The sequence below is a fragment of the Cryptotermes secundus genome, unplaced genomic scaffold (assembly GCF_002891405.2).
Source record: "Cryptotermes secundus unplaced genomic scaffold, Csec_1.0 scaffold46, whole genome shotgun sequence".
In the NCBI taxonomy this organism is placed as follows: domain Eukaryota; kingdom Metazoa; phylum Arthropoda; class Insecta; order Blattodea; family Kalotermitidae; genus Cryptotermes; species Cryptotermes secundus.
In genome coordinates this window covers 1,534,112-1,549,398 of record NW_019726221.1, presented here as the reverse complement: position 1 = coordinate 1,549,398, position 15,287 = coordinate 1,534,112, and the positions used below count along the sequence as shown (strand labels likewise).

Genomic DNA, 15,287 nt, shown 5'->3' with positions numbered 1-15,287 from the left:
CGACAGATTTCTCGGTTGAACAGTATCAGTTCGTATGTGGTGAACGCAGCTCTTCGTCCGAAAAATCCAAACCAATCTGCATATTTCGCAGTTCGCAAGTATACGCGCGTTCACTGACGAACAGTGCTGCTTCTAATGGACGCAGTCTAACCTGATGCAAGCTGTTAGGATCGTTCAGCCGTTTCTGTGCGTGTTCGGATGAACTCCTCATCGCAACTTTCCACAGCTTTCTGCTTCCAATGGACGAGAGGCCTTATAACTTCTACTCTTCACCAGGTATAATTACAATGAGGAATTCAAGGATGATGAGATGTGCAGGATATGTAGCGTGCATGGAGGTGAAGATGAATACATGTTGGGTTTAGGTGGGGAAGCCAGAAGGAAAGAGACCACTAGGAAGACCTAGACATAGGTGGGTCGATAATACTAAAATGAATCTTAGAGTTATACATACGGATGGTGTGGACGTCTGGCTGGGGACAGGAACTATTGGAGGGCTCATGTGAACGTGGTAATGAATCTTCAGGTTCCATAAAATGTTGGGAAATTCTTGAGTAGCTGAATGACTGGAGGATCCTCAAGAAGGGCTCAGCTCCATGGAGTTATTTTCATTCTGTGTTGGACATCCTGTTGTATCACAAGTATGTGGTATGTCTGTCAATCACAACTTTTCATTTTCAATAAATGATGTTTATTGAAATGTTAGTACACTACATGTTTTGGCCATTTAGACCATCATCAGGTACTTCATAAACAATGTGAGAAATGTTGTGTCCACTCTGCACTGCTGCCAGGTTTCCTCCATCATTGAACAAATTGTATATGCTGTTTGCCTATGGCTTATATCAGAAAAATAAAAAAGTAATTTGTACTTTCAGGGTGCAACAGGTGCTATGTCAATCCTGCTTAAGGATGCCATCCAACCAACACTCATGCAGAGCCTGGAAGGAACTCCTGTCTTGGTCCATGCTGGCCCATTTGCTAATATTGCACATGGCTGTTCTTCTGTTATAGCAGATGATGTTGCACTCAAACTTGTTGGACCAGGTGGCTATGTTGTGACTGAGGCTGGGTTTGGCTCTGACATAGGTAAGATATAGTAAGCCTCTGATTTGTGATGTAAGCAACATATGCAATTAAGTGACGTAAAAGCAGCAGTACATCTGGGCATGAACACATCATCGTTTTATATATATTTGTGTGTGTGTGTGTGTGTGTGAATTGTTCTTACAGCTGTATCACTATTAATAAAATGTTCATAAAACCATATAGCTACTGTTGTCCTTTGATATAATACATATTATGTATTTCATTATTTTGTGATATTGTCTTAGATCTGTGTTCGTATACTACAGTATAAGTTCATAATAAAGCCTTGTGGAACTTCGACACTAGTAAGGAGTTTGGTCTAGAAGTAAATGCAGAGAAAACTGAGTGTGTGTTGCTGTCTTATCACCAAAATGCAGGGCAAAATTATGACATAAAGATTGCTAACATATCCTTCGAAAATGTGGCATAGTTCAAATATTTAGAACAACAGTAACAAGTCAAAATTTGATTCAGGAGGAAATTAAGAGTGAATTTGAGCATTGCTTGGTACCATTCAGTCCAGAACCTTTTGTCTTCGCATTTGCTGTCTAATAATGTAAAAATTAGAATATACAAAACTATAATTTTGACTGTGGTTTTGTATGGGTGTGAAACTTGGTCTCTGATATTAAGGGCAGAACATAGACTGAGGGTGTTTGTGAATAAGGTGCTGAGGAGAATATTTGGACCAAACAGAGATGAAGTGACAGGAGGTGAGCTTCATAAATTATACTCTTCACCAAGTATAATTAGAATGATCAAGTCAAGGAAGGTGAGATGGGCAGGGCATGTAGCACAAGTGGGGGCGAAGAAGAATGTATAGAGGATTTTGGTGGTAAGCCAGAAGGAAAGAGGCCACTAGGAGCACCATGACGTAGGTGGGTGGATAATACTAAAATGAGTCTTAGAGTTATAGGATGGGATGGTATGGACTGGATTGATCTGGCTCAAGATAGAGACCAGTGGAGGGCTTTTGTGAACACAGTAACAAACCTTTTTGGTTCTTTCTTGAGTAACTTCACAACTGGCTGCTTCCCAAGAAGGGCTCAGCTCCGTGGAGTAAGTTTAGTTAATAAGGCCTTCTGGAAAAAATGCATAAAGCCCAATTTACTATTCCACTGATTTCCATTGTGACAAATTTTGTCTTGTTAATGTTCCATTAGCGGCCTCCGTAGTCTAGAGGTAACGTTCCCACCTCATGACTCGTGGTATGCGGGTTCAAACCCGGCGGAGGTCAACGAATTTTTAAGGGCGGAAAAATTCAGGGAACGAGTCCTTCAGGAGGGACTTCAAACCGTGTGTCCCATGTTGTAGCTTTACAGCATGTAAAAGAACCTCATATCTACAAAGGAGGTCACTGAGCCAAATTCAAGGACGTTTCCTGCCCAACAAGTAGTATCTAACACCTGTGATAGATGGGGGAAGCATTATAGATACCGCCAAGCTAGTGGAGGCTGAACTTGCTGGCTCGGTCGGGACTGATGGTATGCACCAATATCGGTAGGATATAGAGGGTGGTAGAATATCGCAGAGGGAAGCACAATGGACCAATACTGGTGTAAGTGCATGGGAAAACCCACCCTCTCCAGTAACTAACTAACTAACTAACTAACTAATGTTCCATTTATAAGTATATTTTTAAGTTATGTTCCAGCAGCGGAAAGTAATTTACCTCATCCATTGATATGGTAGGCTGGTGTAGATGATCACAGAATTGAATTGTACTTCATTTACAGTAGTTTCAATATCTGCAGTTGCAAATTCTGTGAAACTTCGATTTTATGATCCCAGATTTTGCATTGCTGACCACTTTACACTCTTTGCATGTTCCCATCCTGATGTTCATAACAGTAAGAACGGGACACCTCCAGAAACTGAAAGAGATGACTCGGGAAAAGTGTGGATCCCAGAAGAGATTGGTTGTTGCCCATAGAGGGACAACCTACCGTGCGAAAGTGGTACAGCACAAGGAAAACTTCATTGGGAGAAAGTGGACCAGGGACAACATGGTACTAGGAACCTCGAAAGGATGGGTACTCAGGAGGAAACAAGGGCCGCAACAGCAATGTGACAGACGAATAACAATCAAGACTGTTCAGGACAGACAGCCTTAAGGAGGGAGCAATGTGAGATGCCGCCTAAAAGCCAGAATATCTGAGTGGGCGTCCATTGATAGACAACAGCTTGTTAAAGCACGTTTCCAAGACAGTGATACAGAGACGTCCATTGCCTGTCAACGGCTCAATAAGTGTTGTCCTTGCAACAACCAATAGCTAGAGATAAAATCAACACGTTACCTAAAAATGAAAACGCATTCCCATGGCAATGAATAGATCCACTACTGTTACACTAGTTAACATGGGAAATGAAACCCTTCAACCCTTTGAGTCCATTCGACTGTAAAGGATAAGAGACCAGACCAGACCAGACCAGAGGAGAATTGAGAACCGGTCAGATCAGCGGAGACCAGAGCAGTAGAAACTAGCTCAGCCAAGAACTAGAAGACAAAATGTGAGGGATGATGGACTAGTCAGGTCACATCATCTGGAGGATGCTATTTCAGAGTGATTGTAATTGTGATTATAATGACTTATCCAATAAACATCTTCGTCTAATCTGGAATCCACAATTATTTGTCATGGAACCCCAGACACATGACAGTATAAAGTACCTCATTATGCAGTTTTCTCCACCATCCTGTCACTTCTTATACTTTAAGTCTGTACTCTCCTCAGCATCCAATTCTCAAGTACTCTCTGCTCAACTCACCTTCCCTAAATGTGAGAAACCAGATTTCACAGCCATATAAAAATGAAATACCATTGAGTTGTGTGTCTGTCTATGTTTCTGTTTTTAGGCAGGGAACAGGTAAAAATATATTTCGAACAAAATGGTAGGAAGCATTTCCTACATTCAGTCTTGTCTTAATTTCTGTGTGAATTCAGTTTTGATTTTTTATTGCTCTTCTGACAATTTTTAAGAATTTATTGTCAATTTTTATATTGTGTTTTTGTGCTGTGTGCTGGTGACACGATGTTAACATGTACAAGGAAAGTAAAAATATTGTATACACAGTCTTGTGTTTTGTGCTGTTTTGTTCATTACTGTCTTGATTTATTTTAACCAGGAATGGAGAAGTTCTTCAACATAAAGTGTCGATATTCAGGAGCAATACCTAATGCTGTAGTATTAGTAACTTCAGTAAGAGCTCTGAAGATGCATGGTGGAGGACCCACTGTAACTCCAGGCATTCCACTAAAGAAGGAGTATTTGGAGGTAACTGCTTTTCAACTGTCTGATAAAATGGGCTTGTTTAGTGGCATGAGTATCGCTTTATTCCTATGTATCAGCTTTTCTGTTATGATATACATTGACATCTATAAGGCTTTGAAGGCAAATAGAATATTAAAAGGAAAGAAACTGTTTTTTGCATTCTTGGAGCCAGGATATGACAGTATAATGACTAGGTTATGAGCTAGATGCATGGGCTTTGATTGCTGGCTGAGGTAGAGATGTTTCTTTTCACCATCTTGTCCAGACTGGCTCTGGAACCATCCTAGCCTCACATTGAATGAGTAATGGAAGCTCTTCTCTTGTAAGAGGCCAGTTGCCCCTATCAAGTACTGAGGTTCAAAATGTATACAGCTGTACCACTAATCCCCCATACACCTTAATGTAATGCTTAATTAAGCACAGGGCCAAATTTACCTTTAGCATAAAAACGGTCTTGCTTGCATTATTTAACAAATTCAGTGTTTTATTTCATTTTCCTGAGATATGAAGAAAAGAGGAAGTGAGTGAGTAGAAATTTGCAGGATTTATTAGTATGGTGATACATCATTTAGTAACCGTAATTTTGAATTCCAAGTTTGGTTCACTAAAGGCATCTTAATACAGATTCACAGACTACTGATTACCATCTCACTTACCTGTGTCAGTATGGTTTGTTTATGAATAAAAGTTGCAGTGACTATTAAAAAATAAGCAAGTTAATGAAGAGGAATGGGAAAGAAGTTGAAAATGTTAGAATTAACTACAGTACAACATAGATATTACAAGAATTTATAAAATTCATAAAAATGCTTTTCTAATGGATGGTTACAATGTTTGAAAATGGTTGAAAATTGTTCAGTTATATATAATAACAGTGCAGCACAAAGATTTGTATAATAATGCATGTATGACAATATTCCTACTTTTGTGTAGTTATCATGGGGACATGAAAATAATGAAGAATAATTGAACGTTCTCATCACCATTAGCATTATCTGAACTGAAGAGTTGAAGATTTTTTTTAAACTTACTTAACGTCTGCTACCTGCAACCGGCTGCTAATTAGGAACTTTCCTTTATGGGCAAAAGTCCCTCATACTATTTGCTACACACTCACAAATCCCACCTCCATTCCACCCAGAGTTTGCTGCATATGGATGCATGTTTGTACTGAACTGGAGTAACAGACATAACACATGAAGCAGTTGAAATCCCACTAATACTTTACAGTGTGTTATGGATTTGTTCTAAGTGTCACAATTGGAATACACAACTTTCTGACATTAAACATATAAAATCTGTCCAGTCACACTATGGCCCTAGGGTAAACTCAGACTCTTTAACAGAAATGAGTACCAGGAATCTTCTTGGGGTTAAAGGGTGGCCAGCGCATCAGGCTGACAGCATAACTGCCATCTGTGAGCCAATTGTTTAGAAAATGTGGAAGCCTTGACATCTCAACCATATGGGTCTCCACTGCCTGTTAACAGGGATAACTTTATCTTTACCTTAAGAAATGACAATGAAGCCTTCATTGAACTTGTATGTATGAGTAAAGCAGATGTTATGATAGTAGCACAGAAACTGTGTATGAACTCATAGCCATTTAATTTTCTAGCTTAATCAGATGAACACATTTACCACATGTGAAGTGAAAATGACCCTCCTTATAACATGTAGTTAGGATTTGAACTGTCTTTAGCTCCCACACAAATGATGTTACACTTGCAGCACAGATAACAAGATTACAAAACAAATATCACCAATATTTATGCATGAAAAAAGAAACTGTGTTAGTTTGCATGGGTTTAATATATGCTATATATTCTCTCTGCCAACTTAACACATGTTTACTAGTATTATTTCAAACATATTCAAGTCAATTTTCCCTTTCACTAACATAATTGTCCCCCCCCCCACAATCGCTATCAGCATTAACCAAAATGTAGTCGATGTTTAGTTGGAATGAAACCATGAACATACAACTTTGTAGTTTTATTCAACGACACTGTTCAGCCTAGATCTCTGGAAGCCCAAGGGAAGAGGAAACCTATGTGACAAGGAGGGGAAGATACTGCATAGTGCCTCCATAAACTGGAATTTAACTAGCCATGTGACACAATACACAAGGGAAACATTTTTTAATATTAATGCAATTGTACTTATTATTTGCTTAAAATATCACCATGTATTTAATCCTGCTTGATTTTCCTTTAAATATTTCTTCTGTGAAAGACCAATGTGTTGTTCTTTTGCTCCATCCATAATTATATTTGCTTACCACTTGAAAAGTGTTACATATAACAAAATTCTGCGGATCCACATTTGTTGCATTTTTGTTCAGGATGTCTTTGTGAAGGGCTTGTTGTGTTTAACTGAGAAATTCATTACTATGGAGGTTTCATGCATATGCTTTTAAATGGTAGAAAGGAAATAAGTAGCAGAAATGTGTAGTGTATATTGATTCTCCTAAGTTTCTTTCAGAGTTTTGTAACATTTTAATGATATTTTCCCCCCCCCCTTGGCACTACAGCCCCAGTAGGCCTAGGCCTACCTCCATGAACTTCTCCATTCACTTCGGTTTTTCTAGATCTTACGCATTCGGTAGGACTCCTTGGGCGGGTTATCAGCTCGTCGCAAGGCCTCTACCTGTACACAAACACAGAAAAACGCACACACACAAACTAAACATCCATGCCCTGAGTGGGATTCAAACCCACGATCCCGGTTTCCAAGCAAGCGAAGACAGTACATGCCTTAGACCACTTGACTACCATGACTGGTTTAATGATAATTACAAAATACATTTTTAACCCTTGTAACATTGACATAAGGGAGATTCATATATGTGATAATGAATAAAATCTGTAACTGTAGAGACCTTAGTATAGTATATGTTCTTTTATTTATTATTCTCTTTGTCTGTTTCTCTTAGTATTGGTAGCACTTTTGCTTTAGGGTCAAAAGCAGTAAATGAAAAATAAGAGGGCATATGCACTTTCAAATTGTTATCCAAAACAGATATTTTCATTCTAAATATTATATTAATGTTTTTCAATGGCAAGGTTTTCAGGATAAACTTAGACTCCTCTTACATCCCAATATAATTGACTGCAATTTTTGGATTTCTTATAACATTTTTATATTCTAACAGATTGTCTGTGTCCATTACTACATATTCTGTGTGCTATTAATGAGTACCTAACAGACAATGCATTTAGAAAATTTTCCAACCTTTGTAGTAACTATAAGTAATAAGCATGTATGTTCATATTAGGAAAACCTTGAATTACTTGAAAAAGGATTACCAAACCTCCAGAAACACATCAGCAATGGCGCAAAGTTTGGAATCCCAGTTGTTGTCGCCATCAATGCATTCCAGTAAGTAGACCCATTTGTTTCATCCTCAGTTTTCAAAGTGGGACTGTTAACATTTTACTGTTCACAGAGAAAAGCCCATTTAATATTTTATATTGGAACACTGGATTTTAACACTGAAAGGGGAGAAACCTAACTGGAAATAATTTAACACTATGATCGTTGAAACTGAACATTAAAGGAGGGAAAATTTTAAATCAGGGAACCTTCCAGGAGGTTTCACTGTATTGTCTTTGGTTTTGATAAATTTCATTCAGAAATTATTATTTTTTTAAGGACTGACTCACAGGCTGAGTGGAAGTTGTTGGAGAAGACAAGCTTGGAAAATGGAGCTTTCTGTGCTGTTATCTGCAAGCACTGGGCTGAAGGTGGAGCTGGCGCCTTAGAATTAGCTGACGCTGTTATTGAAGCATGCAACAAACCTACAGAATTCAGGTGCAGTATACTGGTAGTTCTTAATATCTAAAACAGGCAGGTGTAAGTGAAACCTCCACAGAATGAATTCTGGAGACAGTTAAACATATATATATATATTGTAACGTGTATCATTACTGAAGACTCTGTAGAGATTGTTAATTGGTTTATTTAAGAACCTACAAATCTCGGCTACAATTAATTATAACACAGTTGCGGGGTTTCACACTTTCTAACCCTATTCACAAATCAAATCACTCCATCTTCAAGAGTCTTCACGTTTTCGCAGTACGGGAGCTATACAAGTCTCTCTGAATTACGCACTCCAAATATAACTCTACTATAGCACACACAAAGTCTTGAAAGCACACAATAAGTCTTCCACTCACTGACTTCTTAGTAACCTTGTAATCTTGTAACCACGCGTTCGGGTCTGCTTACCGCGACTGCTGCTATATTTCAACTCAACTCGTAGGCTGCTGGCTTGAGAACTAACTTCGGTGGCTGATACGCTTTAACTGACTGCAACAACTGAATTCGCCGACGGCCACATTTCAACTCACCTCTGTAGGCAGTGTGGTTCACTTATATAGTCGCAGCGCTTGCCTGTTATGCAATCGGTACCGCTGTTGGCTGTTACCCGTGTCACAGCTGCGTTGCGTGTTACGTCACCGTGCAGATGGCAGTGATGGAGCGCTGACTCACCCGCCACGTCACTGCTGGGGGGAAGGGGTTCTCCGTTGCACAACATGTCACACTATATATATATATAATGTCACATGCTGGGTGTATAACGCGACAAATAACTTCACACCTTATTGGATATAGCGAATGTTATTCCACACTCACTCATACAATCACAAAGTTTACAATCTCACAAGTACTGCCATCTGCAGTATTACAAATACTAGACTGCATACTCTTCCCTGGCCAACTCGTAACGCGTAACTAACTTGAATAGTCTTCACTGCTCCTTATTTAGCCCCGTTATGGACAACACAGAAAACAGTTACGTAATAGGCACCCCTGTTGTCTGGCGCCGTGTTTGCCGATAGCCTAGCAACGCTGTCAGGAGTTGTTTAGTGCTGAGTAGCAACGGCGGCATCCCGTGTTACATCACCGCCTGTGGGGTGGGCGAAGGAGTGTTGACTTGCCTGTTACCTGAGTAATAACAGAGATCCAATGGTGTTACGTCACTGCTGGAGGGGGGGAGGGGTGTCCTGCATAGCGCAACACGTCACACTATATATATGGAACTTCTAATAATTGTGTTCTGTTGTTATGCAAAGCCTATTCATGGTAGAAAGATTTACTGCATGTCATGAAGTACTGTTGAAGAGCAAGAGGAAAAGATGTTAAGGTAGATAATTCATATTAGAATAATAAGCTCAAGGAATGGAACATTTGACCTTATTATTGTAATAGTAACATTATTCCAGACATAGGCACACTTTTTAATGTATGACCCATAAGAAGAATTATTCAAAAAGGTTTGTGATCTGATTCATGATAGTATGCTACACCAGTAAGAAATATGAAATAATATCAATTATGCAATCATTTTTACATTTTTATTACTAAGAATTTAATACCATATTGATTGCATATGCATCTGTCCATGCATCAAGGATGAATTTCAGAAAAGTTTTCACAACCTCACCAGTTTAACTCTTTTAAGTCATAACTGTACTTGTGACTGCATGCATTTGTGTTAATATGGTAGTGGTGGACTTCTGAATGAAGATAGTTACACCATTACATTTATGTCAGTAAAGAACTCTTTTGAGTACTGGGGAGAAATGCCCTCATTCTGGTGAATAAAATAATGGAGCAGCAGCAGAAAGACAAGATTATGGGATTTATAAGTATAAAAATTTCTCAAACCTCTGAGATAACAACACTATCTTTGGGGGCCTGGTAGCACACTCTGGGAAGTTCACACAGGATAAACGCATGATTACATGAAACTGAAATACAAGACTTTGTCTAACAAATTGAATATTCAGCAAATACAAGATTCAAAAGTTTAATTCCAAAGCACCAGGTACTTAATATGCTTAGTTATTTATATTTATTCTGAGTATTTGAAAGTATCTGTTCATAGTTTTGATTGGTAACTTGGCATGGTTTTTTGTGGAAGAAAACTTACTAGTTTTAATGGGCCAGCGTATCTTTGAGAACTAAATGTTTGCATTTTGTCATTCAGATTTTTGTATGATCTCGATCTTCCTTTGGAGGACAAGATAAGGAAGATAGCACAAGAAATGTATGGTGCTGGTGACATTGAGCTTTCGCCTGATGTACGGAAACTGCTTGAAAACTACAATAAACAGGTGAGAGAATTAACGGTTTTAATGTATTAATTTAGCAGAGAATTTTAATCATTTTGAATGAATTGATTGTAAGGGAGTTTAATGCAGTGGTAGTGATTGGCAGGTCTTTTGGAAGGACTTGGTTCAGACCTTGGCTCTTATTTATCCTCAGGGGTTCTTGTATTTTTTATGTAGTTTCTGCAGGCAAATGGCACGATTCGAAAAAGAATCTGGCACTTCACTTTTATTGTTTATTTCCTCACAAAAGACACTGTTATTTTGATGTTCTAACAGCAGTTGCAGTGCGGATGATGCCATGGGATTGTAGTTTTTTTGTTAAGAGTGCTGGATTTATTACATGTAAAGGCTATTTCATCACAGCAGGCAATCCGTGAAGGTCTGCTAACCACCCCACCCTATGATACCCTTCCTTAGGAGAAGGATTGCTTTCCAAAACCTAACTGAGCAATGTACCCCTCCAAATGTACGTCACATGATATTGTTCAAATTTTCTCCGCAGTCCAGTAACTTATTTCATTGTGGGCTGCCACTTTGCTAGTCAAATTTTAGTATAAACACAGGCATCATGAAGAATCTTTGCCTCTAGTCAGACAGGTTTTCCCTTCACCTGAGCTTCCAGTGGCCTAGGTTGGATGATGAAATCAAAAACACAGCTGAGCATGCACATGTTTAAGGTTATGTCCCCATCAGTCTAATGTATTTTGGCTTTAACTAACTGCAGAATCTTGGAAAATTACAATTATGGCAATGAAAGGGATGGCTTTCAAGTTGAATGTGGAACTTGAAATAATACTTGTTTGTGAAATTGAAAGTATGTCAAAAATAAAACAGGTAGGTGGCATTGATGAACCTCTGTGATATTGTTTATGATATTGAAGAAGAGAAAATACGGTTTACACTAAATCCAAGCAAACTAAATGCTGAGATACTTGTGATACCAATTCAGTTGATTTTGCCTGTTCCAAATACAACAGAATAAAATTAACAACTATTAGTTGCACTTCATTATCATACAGAAGCTTGCCATTTTTATTACACAAATGTATTGCATTTACTCGTGCTGTATTTATATTGCCATAGTCAGGTACATGGGTGAAATTATGGCTTCATGACCTCCCCAGCCTGGCCCATTTCACAAAACAATCATGTTGCAAATTTCGCATAATACTGGTAGTGGGCATCTCCTATGTCTGGTTCATGACCATAATGTTAATCCCAGGAGAGCCTGCAGGAATGTGGAAGTTTTACATTGTTATTAAAGAGAATTTTGTCTCTCCATCAACCAACTAGGTTTCTTTTAAGTTTACTCGTCACTCTGCATGAAATTATAGTAATGTCAAACATATGCAGAAGCTTTACTTCAACTATATATCACACCAGAATTGTTTATTTAGTTTGTGGCAGTATATTGCAAGCCATATAGCTTTCTCGCTTGAATTTTCAGGGCTATAACAGGTTACCAGTTTGTATGGCAAAAACACCTCTGTCTCTCACTGGAGATCCTGCAGTGAAAGGAGCACCCACAGGTTACATGCTGCCAGTTAAGGATGTAATTGTTTCAGCTGGAGCTGGTTTTGTGGTTCCAATTGTAGGAGAGGTAAGCTTTAAGTTGCTGGATTTGAGATTCTCACAGTTAAAGATTTCTACGTTATAGGATATAATGCCAGTGTAGTCTGGTGAAAGGCCACTAACCTTACAGGGGAACATACCACTAATTTCTGAAGGTGGAGGCTTTATTTGCTCTTACGTAAGTGATACGTGGTTCCTTTAACACACAAGAAAAACATAGAGTGCCATTGCTAGGAGAGTGGTGAAAGTTCACATTGTCTTCTGCTGTTGCTAGGATACAGGGAGAACAATAATATGGATGAGAAAGGAATGTGATAGGAAGAAGATAAAGAGAGAATGTGAAGACCTGAGGTGAGGGAAAGGGGTAAAAGGGATGAGAGGAATGATGACAGGATAAACAAATAAAAAGAACAAGAAAACAGTAAGGGAAAAAGGAGAGAAGTAGATAAAGATACATAAGGAATAAAGGAAAGGAAGAAGAAAAAAATTATTTTGTTTGCTCTCTTTAATGGGTCATGCACTGGTAGTGATATAATGGAGGAAAATTCTGAGCAGAGCATCCTAAGATGTTAACAACTGGATGAATATTTTAATAACTTTGGGAAGTTTGTGTAAATATTGTCATATATTTAGAATGTTACTGTAGACAGGGTTTGAATTGGTGAACTGGATTTATTGACCACTTGTACACACCACTCGAAACTACACTTTGCAGATCACTGACACACACAGACTAGTGTCGTCAGTCTGGTACAGTATAAACTATTCGTTTCCTTGCAACAGATTTTAACACAGGAACTATAACAGTTTCACTGAATTACACATTCCAAATATCACTGTACTACAGCATATGCAAAGTCCTGCCTTCACAGCCCAACTGCCAGCTGAACCCCAATTCAAAGTCAAAGTCACATTGCGATTGACAGTCAGTCAATCAATCAGTCTTTGTGTCGAGCCCAATCTGGGGCGTATGACCAGATATTTATTGCTGTTTGACAGTTTTAGTCTTGTTTAGTCCTCTGATGAGAAGACAGGTCTGTCTTTTGTCAGAGTCATTGTCTGCAGTGGTAAGTATTTTGTTATAATGTAAAGGATATTTACATTTTACATGTTAAACATGATAATAAATGTATAAAATATATACAGGCCCTCTGTCAGTCCAGGCTCAGTACAGCAGATTATGCCCTATTTCTAGTAACTTCTGCTACAATGACAGTCTAGTCATTTGAACGGTCGTATGCTTGACTGCCGCAAAGTTTAAGCCTCTTATGCTTTCTATGTTGGGCTTTGCCTTGTCCAATATTGTGAACATTTTCGTTATCATGATTTTGTATGACTTCTGCTTGTTGCAATACTAGCTCCCTTCTTTTATTACCACTTTGCACGGACCAAGCAGTAAACATCTTTTCTAAGAATACCTGTACTGTTACTTGCATATCCATTGCTGCAGAAACATGTTTACCAAGCCGTTACCTAGCAAAGGACGTCTCCCCTGGCTCCACTCTCTGGCCTTCAGTCATCAGATCACAATATGTGCCACTTTTGTATGACTTCACCCTTCTTCATGTGGCTGATGCTTGTAATTTTTATACATAAAGTATGTATTTTATCTTTCTTTTTATAGATTTCCATGATGCCTGGCCTTGGGACAAGACCAAATATGTATGACATGGATATTGATGCAGATACTGGTGAAATTGATGGCCTTTTCTAATGATATACTGCTAGACTTTTATGAATCTCTGTGGAGAGAATCTCTCAGTATATTTGAAATAATCACATGCACTTTTACTGAAGTATAATTAAGTGCAGCATCAGTAATCATAAGTAAAGAAAGTTCCTTGCTATAGATTCTGTTCTGATATTGCTCACCTGAAATCTGATGCCATTTGTATGTTTTATTGTCCATGTTAGGATAAGAATAGATTAAACAAGAAATTAGGTCCATGCTAGGAGTCTGGATCCTCATGTGTACAGGAAGTTATTACTAGCAGTGACATCTCTGTATAACATAAAGGAGGATATGATAGAAATGTTGATTATAGTGGTGTAATTGCATGAGCAGAAGAGGTGTTAATTCTACAGTAGCATTAATTTAACATGTTTCACTCCAGGCTTTTGTGTGTTTGAGAACTTAACCAAAATGATTTTCATTTTCAAAACATGCAGTATACTCTGAGATTATTTTGGGATGCCAGAATAGCTCAGTCATTGTACTGAATAGGCTACAGTCTGGATTATATTTTGTGTGTCCTGTTGTGTAATGCAATTGAGGTATTATGGTGACTGTCGACACAAGAACTAATTAATACGAGGTGTATCAGAAAGTTCCCGGACTGGATCAAAAAAGAAATGCTGGCTTAACTTAACTCAGTTTTGGCTGCACATCTTCAAAAAAGCATCCTTGGGAATATGTACGGCATCCCATCGGTTTTTCTATGCTTCAGAAGCACCATGGAAGTCATTTTCCTCAATGCTGTCGAGTACCACTTACGATTCCCTTTGGATGTCAGACACTGTTTCAAAGCATTGTCCCTTCTGTTTCATTTTCAATTTGGGAAACAAAGTGAAATCACAGGGGGCTAAGTCCACCTAGTAGGGAGGATGAAAACGATAACCATGTTGTTGTTAGTCACAAACTGTGTGGTTTTAAGGGACATGTGTGTGGGTGGGTGTGTTGTCATGATGAAGGAGCAGTGCAGCGCGTGTTCAAATTTTCTGTTGAGATCTCCTGGCAAACTCCATAACGGCGACAATCTGCATGGATGAATTCTTGAATTTCTTCAACATTTTCTGTGTTTTGCTGGTACTTGGTCGCCCTGGACATTCATCAACTTCAACTGACACTTAACCGACCTTGAAACATAAGTGCCATTCAGAAACCNCGAGTACCACTTACGATTCCCTTTGGATGTCAGACACTGTTTCAAAGCATTGTCCCTTCTGTTTCATTTTCAATTTGGGAAACAAAGTGAAATCACAGGGGCTAAGTCCACCTAGTAGGGAGGATGGAAACGATAACCATGTTGTTGTTAGTCACAAACTGTGTGGTTTTAAGGGACATGTTTGTGGGTGGGTGTGTTGTCATGATGAAGGAGCAGTGCGGCGCGTGTTCAAATTTTCTGTTGAGATCTCCTGGCAAACTCCATAACGGCGACAGTCTGCATGGATGAATTCTTGAATTTCTTCAACATTTTCTATGTTTTGCTGGTACTTGGTCGCCCTGGACAT

The 15,287-nt window shown here is 38.7% G+C and overlaps 1 protein-coding gene across 1 annotated transcript in view; it reads left to right on the top strand.

Annotated features, from left to right (window-relative positions):
- The window catches only part of LOC111863838 (C-1-tetrahydrofolate synthase, cytoplasmic), a 30,372-nt gene extending 15,438 nt beyond the window's left edge, over nt 1-14,934 (top strand). Inside the window, exons 8-14 of the mRNA XM_023850570.2 lie at nt 879-1,089; nt 4,217-4,365; nt 7,640-7,743; nt 8,017-8,175; nt 10,361-10,487; nt 11,932-12,084; nt 13,681-14,934. Coding sequence (XP_023706338.1) covers nt 879-1,089; nt 4,217-4,365; nt 7,640-7,743; nt 8,017-8,175; nt 10,361-10,487; nt 11,932-12,084; nt 13,681-13,770 — 993 coding nt within the window. The 3' untranslated portion in view covers nt 13,771-14,934. The remainder of the gene's footprint in view (nt 1-878; nt 1,090-4,216; nt 4,366-7,639; nt 7,744-8,016; nt 8,176-10,360; nt 10,488-11,931; nt 12,085-13,680) is intronic.
- Nucleotides 14,935-15,287: the final 353 nt, after the last annotated feature.